The sequence below is a fragment of the Pan paniscus genome, chromosome 11, assembly GCF_029289425.2.
Source record: "Pan paniscus chromosome 11, NHGRI_mPanPan1-v2.0_pri, whole genome shotgun sequence".
NCBI lineage: Eukaryota > Metazoa > Chordata > Mammalia > Primates > Hominidae > Pan > Pan paniscus.
In genome coordinates, this window is record NC_073260.2 from 90,144,001 (window position 1) to 90,156,596 (window position 12,596).

General features: G+C 49.1%; 2 protein-coding genes across 21 annotated transcripts in view; one reads left to right on the forward strand and one right to left on the reverse strand.

Moving 5' to 3' along the window:
* Positions 1–1,795, reverse strand: part of DNAI1 (dynein axonemal intermediate chain 1) — a 62,750-nt gene extending 60,955 nt beyond the window's left edge. For 4 of the 8 annotated variants that reach the window (XM_055117287.2, XM_055117288.2, XM_055117286.2 and 1 more), the window contains exon 1: positions 1,080–1,339. In XM_055117287.2, coding sequence (XP_054973262.1) covers positions 1,080–1,127 — 48 coding nt within the window. In that variant the 5' untranslated portion in view covers positions 1,128–1,339. Of the gene's footprint in view, positions 1–1,079 lie in introns of all 8 variants that reach the window. The other 4 variants (XM_055117284.1, XM_055117283.1, XM_003829799.4 and 1 more) reach the window with 3 other exon arrangements.
* Positions 1,753–12,596, forward strand: part of FAM219A (family with sequence similarity 219 member A) — a 60,159-nt gene continuing 49,315 nt past the window's right edge. For 7 of the 13 annotated variants that reach the window (XM_034967344.3, XM_034967346.3, XM_008955182.5 and 4 more), the window contains exon 1: positions 1,753–1,930. In XM_034967344.3, the coding sequence (XP_034823235.1) occupies positions 1,871–1,930 (60 nt within the window). In that variant the 5' untranslated portion in view covers positions 1,753–1,870. The remainder of the gene's footprint in view (positions 1,931–12,596) is intronic. The other 6 variants (XM_055117289.2, XM_055117290.2, XM_057303159.2 and 3 more) reach the window with 1 other exon arrangement.

Genomic DNA, 12,596 nt, shown 5'->3' on the forward strand with positions numbered 1-12,596 from the left:
AGAAGGGATGACATCTGTCCAGGTGGTAATAAGAGCATAATGTTCACATAGCTGAATGAATCATAGGAGTGGACCAGGGGCTCGCAGGGAAGAGAGATATATGAGGCTCTAGAAAGAGCTGGGGCCGAGTGTTTGGGTTGTGCACTGTGGGGGTGAGGACAGGGATGAGAAAAGGGCCTCTCTCCTCTTCCTCTTTGCCTGCCCTCTCTCTCCTCATAAATCTCCCAGCACAGAAAATAAAATCACACTCCTGCACATAGCCTGTCCTGTATTCTGTTTAGTTCTCTTGCACACCCTCTGTGGGCTCCCAAACAGCAAGACCTGTGTTCCCACCTAGCCTGGAGCTAGGCACACAGCAAAGGGTTGGATAAAGAATGCCTTTGAGGCTGGGCGCCGTGGCTCACGCCTGTAATCCCAGCACTTCGGAAGGTCAAGGTAGGAGGATCGCTTGAGCTCAGGAGTTAGAGACGGGCCTGGGCAACATGGGGAAACCCCGTCTCTACCAAAAACACAAAATTTAGCCGGGCGTGGTGGCCTATGCCTTTGGTTCCAGCTATTCGTCAGGCTGAAGTGGGAGAATCGCTTGCACCCAGGAGGCAGAGGTTACAGAGAGCTGAGATGGAGCCACTGCATTCTAGCCTGGGCTACAGGGCGAGCCTGTCTCAAAAAAAAAAAAAAAAAAAAAAGAAAGAAAGAAAAAGAAAAAGAAAAATTCCTTTGGGACAAGAATGTGAGAACAAGGAGGAAGGGACTCGTGGGAATGGGGATGGGGAAGTTAAGGAGAATAGACTGGTCAGAATGAGTCCATGGGGTAAAGTGAAGTGAAGAGATGGAAATGGTGGATAAAAGGAGAGAGGTAAGAAACGGTGGGTTGGGGTAGTATGGGAGAGGAGGCCGGGATTAGTGGGAAAGAGTAGGACAGAGTCAGAGGTCAGTGGGAGCACTTACCAGAGGTCACGGGGGTGAGAAGGCTGGGGTCAACAGAGAAAAGATCAAGGATCAGTAGGAGAGGTATGATTAGTGGTCACTGGCGACGACGAAGGTCAGAGGTCATCAGAAGGAAGGTGTGCGTACGTTACCTGCTTACGAGGCTGTTTATGGGGAGCCTTCGCAGAAGCAGGAAGCATCTCAACCCCTGGAGAGCCTACAAAACGCTCCCTCGTCTGAAGACAAAAAGTTTGTCCGTCTCCTTGACCACACACAAGAAATCTGGACTCTCTTCCACTTCAGTTACCAGTCGCAACGGTTCTTTAGGGACAGCCGTCGTTGTGGGTCCCCGTGCCCTTGCAGGATAGAATCCAACTCCCTGACGCGGTTACCCAGCAACCGACCAGCAGCCAAGGCGCAGGCGCTTCTGGCGCGCCCAGCCGGCCCGGAAAGGAGGCGGGGTTGGGCGCGCGGCGAGCGAGTCTCCACTAAGCCCCGCCCCCTCAGGAATCACAGCCGGGCGGCCGCGCGCATTCGGAACTCCCGCATGTGGGTGGGGCTGGGGTCCCCAGGCACCGCCTCCTCATGAATAATGCAAGATCCGGGCGGTGTCCCGGACCCGGAAGTGGAGTTGCCGAGTCACCGCAGTGGCTGAGCTGCTGACAGGAGGCGGCGGCGGAGTAGGAGGCGAGGCAAGACCTGCAGCTCGGTCCGGCCACAGCCGCGGTAGTGCTAGGCAAGCCCACGGAGTCACGCCGGCCTCAGCCAGTCTGCGAACCTCTCTCCCCCGCCCACCCCTGCATCCGCCCGGCCCCTGCCCGCCCGACTGGTCCGGGGAGGCCTAGTCTGCACCACCCGCCGGGCTCCTGGGGCCGCCGCCCCGCGCGGTCCCGTCGGCGTCCGCGGCCGCGCCCGGCCCCCGGCCCGCTCGCCCGCCGGCACCATGATGGAGGAGATCGACCGGTTCCAGGTGCCCACCGCGCACTCGGAGATGCAGCCGCTGGTGAGGGGGCGGGCGGCGGGCAGGCCAAGGCCGGGAGGGGGCGTCGCTTGAGGGGGAGGGAGGGAATCAGGCCGGGGGGATCGTGCGGAGGGGCGCCATCGGATGGGGCAAAGAGATCCCTGAAAACGTATTGCCGGGGGACGGGGACTTGCAGGACAAGAAAACCGTGGGAGAATATGCTGGATGAGAGCAAAGGGACCTGTAAGGGCGGAGGGCACCGTCGGATGGAACGGAGGGGGCACAAAGGTGCACACCGCTAGTGGAGGCCCATAGCAGGGACTGGCGAGGGAACTGCCATGGGGCACCGCCGGCGGCAGGCCCAGGGGTCTGGGATGGGAGGTGGGGAGGCGTTTAGTCCTAGAGGCCTGTGATGCTTAGGGCGGGGGAGCCGTCAGGCTAAGAGAGATTGGGAATCAGCTTTTAGAAGAGGAGGGGCTTGCCCGCCTGTCCGCTGGATATACGGACAGGAACGCTGGGCCGGGGCGAGGGACCCAGTGGGGGAAGGTGGTTGGTGCAGAACCTGGGAATTCCGTTCTCCGGTGGGGAGCGCAGGCAGACCAGGCTGGGGGCATCTAAACCGGGAAGGAGAGTGCGCGGCGACCAGATGGGGAATCGGGGTGCAGATGAGAGTGCTCGGGAACCGACGGGAGAGGAAGTGGGGTCGCGCTGGAGCTGCCTGTGCCCACTGGTTGGGAAGAGCCCCCATCATCTTAGGCCTACGTGCCTGAAGTCCTTGCTGGGCGCGGATCCTGCCGCCTGTCCGCGGTCCCGGAGTCAGGGAGGAATGATGTCATCGCTGCTGGCGCGAAGGGAATGGAAGGGGGAGGGCAACTCGGGTGCACCGAGGCTAGGCCTAAGGGAGACCATGCTTGCTGGCCACCGCCCAGGGGGCTCCCTGACCTCGCTTGTCTGTCAGGCAACCGGGTGGGAGACATGGAGGCCTAGCCAGTTCGTATAGTGAGGGGGGAAGAGAGGGAATGTCTAGGCTGTGTTCGCTTTATCCCCCTGGAGCCAGAGCTGGAATTGGAAGGAGGCAAGGTGGGCTACAAATCCGAAAGTGTGGATGCCCCATTTCTCTGAGCTGTGCTGGCTGGAGCAGAGCTGAGTTCTCCAAGTTCTGAAGTTCTGCTTCTGTGTTAGGCAGGGTGGCCAGAAACAGGTCTACCCTTGGGCCTATAACCCCCTGGCTGACAGATGTGCTTTGTAGCTTCCTGGGCGAGTAACCTACCCATTACAGCAGCCAAGATGGGCCTCGGCAGGGACCCATCACCACCTTTTTGTCACACCTTTTGAGGGATGGTAGAGAGAATCATTAGTGGCCACTTAGCAGGAGACAAAGGCTTTTTCCCCCTTTCATGACTGCTTAGACAGTTCCAAGAGCCAAAACAAAGAAGTTTTACAGAAGCATACAATATTAAACCGGAGAGAGGTGTTGCAGGACTTTTTCCTAGCCTCATGCCATCATTGGATTATTTGGGAGCCAGAAAATCCTGGAGAGAAGTCCATCCCATGAACTTAAAGAAGGACTTTGGGCTGGCTGAAGATAATTTTCCTTTCTGAGTTCTCTTTCTAGCTAACCTGGCTTGTCAAACTAGATTGCCCTTCCAGTTCTAAGCATCTAATCAAGAATCAAAATAGAGGGTGGATGAAGGAAGAGGAGGTTCAAGTGTGTCAGGAAAAGGAAGCAATGAGTTGTTTCTTGTCACCCATCTGGGGTTCTCAAAAAGGGAGGAAATAGCTGTTCAAGGAAAGGGGAGAAGAAATAGAGCCACCAGGCTCTCAGTTGTCCTTGGTGCTTCTGTTATTGCCTGAAATTCTGAATAGTGGTTTGGCTGGGTAGAGAACTCTTGAGCTGCTTCCGGTCTGTGTGGCCCTGGAGTTGGAGAAGTATCTGTGGCAAGGAGGCACTTAGAAAAGCTCTGACTGCCTTCAGACCCCTTTAACTGCTAAAGTCACCCTTGTCTGCAAGAGAATACTTTTTTTTCTTTTTTTTTGAGACAGGGTCCCTCTCTGTCACCCAGGCTAGAGTGCAGTGGCACGATCTTGGCCCACTGCAACCTCCACCTCCTGGATTCAAGCGATTCTCCTACCTCAGCCTCCCAAGTAGCTGGGATTATAGGCCCCTGCCTCCACGCATGGCTAATTTTTGTATTTTTAGTAGAGACAGGGTTTCGCCATGTTGGCCAGGCTGGTCTTGAATGCCTGACCTCAAGTGGTCTGCCTGCCTCGGCCTCCCAAAATGCTAGGATTACAAGAGTGAGCTGCTATGCCTGGCCTGAGAATACTTTATTGAGGTTGAGTGAGAGCCTTATGGAAATAGCAATATAGTCATCCCTCATTTGAGGGTCATAGACATTGCCCCGCTTCCTGACCTCTGTCCCCAGGTTGTATTCCAGAGGCACCTCAAAACCCTTTAAATACCCTGTGTATTGTTGAGACCAGCAGAATCTTGTGTGATGTTTCTTCAGGAGTCTTCATTTTGGGGCATAAAGAATTAAGATAGTCCAGCCTGGGAAACACAGTGAGACTCCATCTCTACAAAAATATTTAAAATTAGCTCAGCATGGTGCTGCATGCCTGTAGTACCAGCTACTCAGGAGGCCGAGGCAGGAGGATTGCTTGAGCCCAGGAGGTTGAGGCTGCAGTGAGCCGTGTGCCTACCACTACATTCCAGCCTGGGCAACAGAGCAAGACTCTGTCTCCAAAAAAAAAAAAAAAAAAAAAAAAAAATCAAGATAGCATATCATAGAGGTAAAGGGCAAAAATTTTAGAGGGCAAAGTGGCTCTTTAAGGGTATTTGGGTAGGCCATAAAAACCAGGGTCCCAGGCTCAGACTTAGCTATGACCTATTTCATTTTTTTGCCATTTATTGAGACCTCTAGGAAGTCTCTCCTCCTTCCTCGATTGTTTTTCCACTTATGAGATGAAGACAAACTATCTCTTTAAAGTTTAAACAATAGCTCCTCACTCTCCCTTCTAAAGAATACCACAGAGACCTGATATTATTGATTCAGCAATTGGTTTACCAAATAATTATTGAGCATCTGCTCTGTCCCAAATATTAAACTGAGTATTAGGGATAGAGTGGTTAGCAACACAGACACAGATGTGACCCTGCCCTTGAGCCCACAGTGTGTCAAAGTTTGTTTCTCTTGCTCACTCTCTTAGTGTGATCCTCCACTGAGGGCAGAGTAGGGGCTGACTCATTAAGCCCCAAGGGAGCCAGGCAATGCTGGTGTCATCATCATTGCCCCTTTCTGGACCAAGCTGTATGGATAGAGGCTTGTCACATGGGCACCATCATCAAATAACTCTCCCCATCCCATAGTGATGGGAAGAATCCAGAGGCCATTGCCTACTTGGAAAGATAAACTCTAGGGGGAGCACATCTTTATTTTTTTAATTATTTAATTGAAAGAGAAACTCAGGCTTGAAAAGAAGGCCTGGGGGCGTGGCAGAACTGGGAGAGAAGGCAGCCAGCAGATCTGGGTGTTTCCAAGGTGCTAATTTAAGCATTAGATCTCAGCTAGTGGGAGGAAGAGGAGGAGATCCCTGCCCTGTTATTGCTGCTGCTGTTGTCACAGCTGCATGGAGCCTCCTGTCTCTGGTGGGAGTTTGCCTGAAAGGAGTGGCTTCCCTCCTTTCCCCATCACACCAATTATTTAATTGGCCTTGTTGCAACTCAGCAGCTGAACCAGGCCTGGTCTATCCCTGAGAGCTCCCCAGGGTCTCTTCCTGTCTCCTTTTTTTTTCTCTCTCTCTTTTGAGACGGAGTCTCGCTCTGTTGCCCAGGCTGGAGTGCAGTGGTGTGATCTTGGCTCACTGCAACCTCTGCCTCCAGGGTTCAAGTGATTCTCCTGTCTCAGCCTCCTGAATAGCTGGGACTACAGGCGCATGCCACCACGCCCAGCTAATTTTTGTATTTTTAGTAGAGACAGGGTTTCACCATGTTGGCCAGGATGGTATCAATCTCTTGACCTCATGATCTGCCCGCTTTGGCCTCCCAAAGTGCTGGGATTACAGGCGTGAGCCACCGCACTTGGCCTCCTGTCTTCTTATGAAAGGAGTGAGAGCTCCTCTTAGAGACCTACCCACTGGACTCCATTCCTGCTGTATCTATCTTTCAGACAATCCTGAGTGTTTCTGAGCACAGATTCTCCCAAAGAAACTGCCAGGGATAGGCACATTTTGTGTGTCAGCTCTGTGTCTGAGCCATACACCTCACTGATCTAGAGAAGTTCCCAGCAGCCCAAGGCTCTCTGTTGATCAGTTGGGTTGAGTTTGGTATATTGTTTGTATGAGAAACAGGGATAGGCTCTCTAGCCCTATTGTCCGTCTGCTCAGCTTGTTGGTGCAGCCGCACAGTCTATGTCTTCTCTTCGGCTGCAATTGGAGAGGAAGAGATTTGTTTTAAGAACAAATGGAGCTTTTAAGCACTTAATTGTGTCAGGCAACACCCCGCCTCCTGTGCTCTCAGGGACCAAAGAGACTTAAAGAATGGCAAATGGCACCAGATAGGGTCTCTGCACAGCTGAAAGAAATGTTACTGTAGCGTCACTGAAACCAGGTTATCGGTTAACTCATTTGTTTAGTTCACGAGCATCTACTCAGATCAGGTACTTTAAGGATACAGGGACAAGTAAGATCTCTCCAGTGGGTGGCCAAGAGAAGGATGGGCTCAGATGGCTATAGAAAGGTTTTTAGATATATGTCAAAAAGAGTAGAGATCAATGAAGTGTCATGAGAAAGAGTGACACCCTGCTTTGGGAGAGGGTGAGGAATGCTGAGATTCTGACTTTGACTACATGAGCTTGGGAAGGAGTTTCAGACTCCTACTGCTTCCTGACACTCAGGGATGGATGGGGATGGTCAGGACGGGACATTAATTCAGTGGGTAGGCCACAGCGGCTCCTGAAAGTGGCGGAGAGAACATTATAAAGATAGCAAGTAGCCACTGTGGAAAACTGACCTATGTATATTCTATGTTCTGGGCACCTTAAGTTGCCTCCTTGTGGTCAGATGACTTTTCAGTTTAAGGGTGGATTCTCCTAGTGGATCCATGTGGCTCATGACCCAGCAGTATTTCTCAGGCTCCTGGGCAGAGGCACCCTTCTTTCCTGCCCTATATTACAAACTGAGGATCAGGTTTGTTCAAGCCTGCAGCTCCTTACTACTCATCTCCTCATCAAACAAACACCAAGTAAGAACCTATTCTCTGCTAGATGTTGTTCTGGGCTCAATAGCACAGAATTTTGCTCCAGGGAGCTGCACAGTCTAGAACTCGGATTGAAGCACTATAGAATAGTGAGCACTGCAAGAGAAGAACCAGGCCCAGGAGCACCAAATGAAAGCAGGAAGGGCTCTCATCGAGTGGTCAGGGAAGGCTTCACAGAGGCCCTAGAACTGGCCATAGGAAGAGTACTAGAAGCTTGGCAAACTGACAAAATGAGGCTAAGCCAAGAAAGGGCATGGAAGAAGAAACAAAGGAGTGCATTTGGAATGAATGAAGAGTTATAATTAAGGCAATAACATGATCAAATCTGAGTTTAGGTTAGTGGTGGATGAGAGATTGGAGAAGATGAGATTGGAAGTTGGAAAATGAATACAGACCTGGGTGTAATAATTCTGCTAGGAGATAATGAAGGCCTGCAGAAGCAGAGAAACACGATGGGACAGATACACAGATACTAATAAGGTGGAATAGGCAGGATGTGATATCTGTTGGGAGGTGGAATGGAGAGGTAGAGAGTTAAGGATGACTCTCAAGTTTGTGGCATGGACACCTGGATGGAGGAAGAGACCATCATCACCTCGGGAAACTCAGGAGCCCATGTACCTTTTGGTCTCAGGGACTTCTTATAACAGAGAAGGCTGCTGTTTTCCTTTGCTCTACTGCTGAAGCTACATTCTTGGGGTTGTGAGGAACCCAGAAGTCCTAGAAAACCAAAGGTCAGAGTGGCATTTGTCCCCCTTCTGCCTCAAAAGGGCTGCTGAGAAACACGCTCATCTGCCAGTGAATACTTCTCCCCTGCAACCTGCTTTGATGAATTCAAGAGAATTGGTGGTAGCAGCAAGGAGCCATAGTGGGTTTTGTTGTTGTTATTTTCTTTCCAGTAGCACTTTGATGAAGAAAAAATAAAATCCTTTGTTGTCTGAGTGCTTTATGTTGCAGTTTCTGGCTTTGCCTTTTACCATCGTTCTAGTCAAATCTATGGGTTTTTTTCTGACTGATTGAGCTGGGCTCTTTCACTGATTCCTTCTGGAATGTATATATGTATTACTACATCACTGCAAGATGTCAAAATGGAAAAGGACACGTACTTTCCTTTTCTGAGACCAGCCTGAAAAGCTGCAGTTGGGTGGAAGCAGAGCCCAACCGTTTCTTCCAGGCAAGGTGTACCAAAGGAGCAGAATTCTGGGGTGAGATTACTCAGAGGTCACTTGGCTTCTCAGAGGTCCCAGTGTGGCCTCTGTGGGTAGGTGCTTCTGTGGTAGCTGGGGTTCAGGCTGAGTCATTCCCAGCCCCAGCTGCCTGCTGACCTTGACTGCCTATATAGCCCAGAGTGAGCAGAAATGGAAAACAGGCTTCTTCACTCAAACCTGATTAGTCTCAGGGACCCTCTCACCTCCTTAAAAAGGCAGGTGGAGCCTCGTGTCTGGAAAGGGAACATGGGAAATTTAGCTTCTTGGGCTTAGCTGCTTCTTGCCTTCCTAGAGACCTGGGAGAACTGGTTCAGGGAGCTCCAGAGTGTGTGGGAAGGGGAGAATTGGGCTGAGGCAGATAACCAGAGGTGCTGGTTGAAGGAAGCTAGAGGTGTGGCTCAGCAGGGTCCCAAGTCATTGTTTCTTAAGGAGGCTCTGATGGGAATCTGGCTTTCTGGGCAGGAGAAAGGAAGGAAGGAAGGAGGGGAACCAGCTCTGGATTTGAGTCTGCTCTGGAGTTTAGAAATTGGCACATGATCCACAGGCCTCACTGTGGGACAGCCAAATCAACTTCTGGCTGCAGGGAGGGACTCTGGAGTAGGGAAGTCATCTAGGAAAGAGGCCTGTAGCATCTGGCCTGGGAGAGAGGGTAGACACATGCCCGCAGGAGTTTCCTCCTAGGCTTTACATTCTCAGGAGAGAGTTCAAGCAAATCTGTACTTGTATTTGTTGTTATTATTGTTATTCAGAGATAGCAAATTGAGGATCGGATGGTTTGGTTATTGAAGGTCAATTTTAAGCTTCTGTGATGGTGGTGAGGTATGTGAGTGTGCATGCAAGAGGGGACATACAGCTATGAATGGTGTTTTCTGAATGACCGTTCCAGCCCTAAGTCTAAACATATGACAAGAGGCCACACCCAGGCAGAAACAAGACCAGTGACTGTGGCTCCTTGCCTGGTTTTGCCTGATTTAGCCATCAGATTCTTGGCTGTTATAAGCAGAGTACATCCCATCTATCGAGAACAATACCTGAAGGAGCATTTTAAGGTTTATTGAATTGGCCGGGCGCAGTGGCTCACGCCTGCAATCCCAGCACTTTGGGAGGCCGAGGCGGGTGGATAACCAGGTCGGGAGTTCAAGAACAGCCTGGCCAAGATGTTGAAATCCCGTCCCTACTAAAAATACAAAAATTAGCCGGGCATGGTGGTGGCCACCTGTAATCCCAGCTACTCGGGAGGCTGAGGCAGAAAATTGCTTGAACCCAAGAGGTGGAGGTTGCAGTGAGCTGAGATTGTGCCACTGTACTCTATCCTGGGTGACAGAGCAAGACTCCGTCTCAAAAAAAAAAAAAAAAGATTTATTGAATTAACTACATGCAAACTGTGGAGTGAGAACCACATATATTTCACCACATAGTTAAACATAATTATGTACAAGGTATAAATTATAGTTCCCCCCACTTTTTTTTTTTTTTTTGAGACACGGTCTCTGTCACCGAGGCTGGAGTACAGTGGCTTAATCTTGGCTCACTGCAAACTCCGCCTCCCAGGCTCAAGCGATCCTCCTGCCTCAGCCTCCTGAGTAGCTGGAACTACATTCACACGCCACCATGCCCAGCTAATTTTTTGTATTTTTTGTAGAGAAGGGGTTTCGCCATGTTGCCTAGACTGGTCTCAAACTCCTGAGCTCAAGCAATCTATTCACCTTGGCCTCCCAAAGTGCTGGGATTACAGGTGTAAGCCACCACGCCCGACCTAGTTCCCATATTAATTTCCCATTTTATCCTTATGAAGGAATTGGTGAAGCCCTTGGCCACGCACCATGCACGGTTTAGACCAAAATTTCCTATAGTATTGTTAGGAATATTGATCCTTTGGGATGCTTCATGGGGGAAAAAGGCTCCGTAGAAAAATTTCTTTGGGAAAGACTATATGCTCTATCCCATCACAATGCCCACTGACGTTTTAAAGGCTCTGAGATGTCCTGCAGTAAAGGAACCTTTTCAACTTTGTTTAATTCAGTGTTTCCCAAGCTTATTTAACTATAGAACCTTTTTTCATGTTACATCCGTTAACATCTTACAGAACCAATGTGTTTCATGGGAAATACTCTTTGGAAAACTTTAGCTTAGAAATTAGTATCTGTGCTGATCCAGTCTAGATTTATAGTCTTCCTAGTTCTTTTAAATGTCTTTTATAACCCACACCATTTTGCCTTATGCTAGTTAGTGTCCAGTGGGATGTTGCTGATTTGTTTCAGGGTCTGAACTTGCTGCTATTAGTAGGAAGCTCTTGGTGAACTTTGGTTAGGTGCACAGGCAAATACCAAGTGCCTTGTTTTTCTCATAATATTTCTAAGGGAGTTTTATTTCCCTTATGTCCCTCTACCAAATGCTGGTTTGATGCTTATTTTTTTGGACAACTTTATTGAGATATAATTTATATATTGTATACATTAGCCATTTAGTACTTTACTTTTTTTTTTTTTTTTTTTGAGACACAGTTTCACTCTGTCTCTTACAGCCTTGACCTTCCCAAGCTCAGGTGATCCTCCCACCTCAGCCTCCCAAGTAACTAGGACTACAGGTGTGCACCACCATGCCCAGCTAATTTTTGTTTTTTTCTGGTAGAGATGGGGTTTCGCCATGTTGCCCAGGTTGGTCTGAAATTCCTGGGCTCAAGAGATCCGCCTGCCATGTCCTCCCAAAGTGCTAAGATTACAGGTGTGAGCCACTGCACCCAGCTAGTACTTTACTTTTAAGCCAGAGTGGCTATCCCATGGCTGAGTTTTTTTTTTTTTTTCAATAGTTTTTGGGGAACAGGTGGTTTTTGGTTACGTGGATAAGTTCTTTGGTAGTAATTTCTGAGATTTTGGTGCACCTGTCACCCAAGCAGTGTACAATGTACCCAACATGTAGTATTTTATCTCTCACCCTTCTCCCACCCTTCCCCTGTGAGTCCTCATAGTCCATTATATCATTCTTATGCCTTTGTGTCCTCATAGCTTAGCTCCCACCATGGCCTAGTTCTATTTCTCATTTTTACCTTGGGCCGTGCTCTGTGCTTTTATGTTCTGCCAAGCAGTAGAGAAGATAAAGATAATCCAAATCTTTTATCAGGAAGAATCCCATCTCAATTGAGATTTAAGGTGAAAAGTGGATTCCCCGATTAGGGGATGTTTCAGTACTTCCTCTGCAGTATCAATAAATGTTCTCACTGTTCACAACAGCTCAAGAAACATTCCTGCATAATTATTTTATACCCTCCTACTCCACAGGCTACATAAAGCATGGATGATAAACAGGCATTACCCTTCATGCCAATGCCCCTCGATCAGTAGTTGCTGCCTGGAGCATTGTGTTAAGATGGATGCTAAGGTGGAGTCCTGGTTCCATATGAAAGACTGACATGGTTTGGTTGATTTTCCATGTCTGCTATGGTCTTCAGCAGGGGGAACAACAGTTCTAGTATTCTGCTTGCCATCCCAGCAGCCCTGAATCATCATAGTTATCTTGGGCAAAGAACACAGGAAAGGGGAACTCTTGGGGATGTTAGCCAGCCAAGCAATCTGTTTCACTGAGAGGCTAAAGTCTTATGATATGGCTCCTTAAGAAATGAATAAAGGGGCCAGGTGCAGTGGCTCATGCCTGTAATCCCAGTGCTTAGAGAGGCCAAGGCGGGAGGATTGCTTAAGGCCATCAATTCGAGACCAGCCTGGGCAACATAGTGAGACCCTGTCTCTACAAAAAATTAAAAAGTAGCCAGGCATGATGATGCATGCCTGTAGTCCTAGCCATTAGGGAGGCTGAGGTGGGAGGATGGCTTGAGCCCGGGAGTTCGAGGCTGCAATGAGTTATAATTGCACTATTACACTCTAGCCTAGGCAACAAAGCAAGACTCTGTCTTTAAAAAAAAATGAAGAAAACTGTTTTTTTCTACTTGATCTTCAGCACTGGTTTCTGAAGTATTGAATTAATATAAAGTTTTAAATCCTTTTGAAATAAATAGGCCAGGTGAGAGGGAGTAACCTTGACTCTGCTGAGCAGATAAGAGGGGGAAAGAAGCAGATTCAGGAAAAGATCTCATGAATTTCATATGAGTGGTTGGCCACACTTAATATGAAATTATAAGTCCTTGACCAAAGAAGCAAGAAGGAATAGGCTACAAGAAGAGACCCATAAGCCAGAAGTCACTGGCGAGGAAAGGCCCTATTATAGGTTATACAGCCTTAGCACTCTTTTG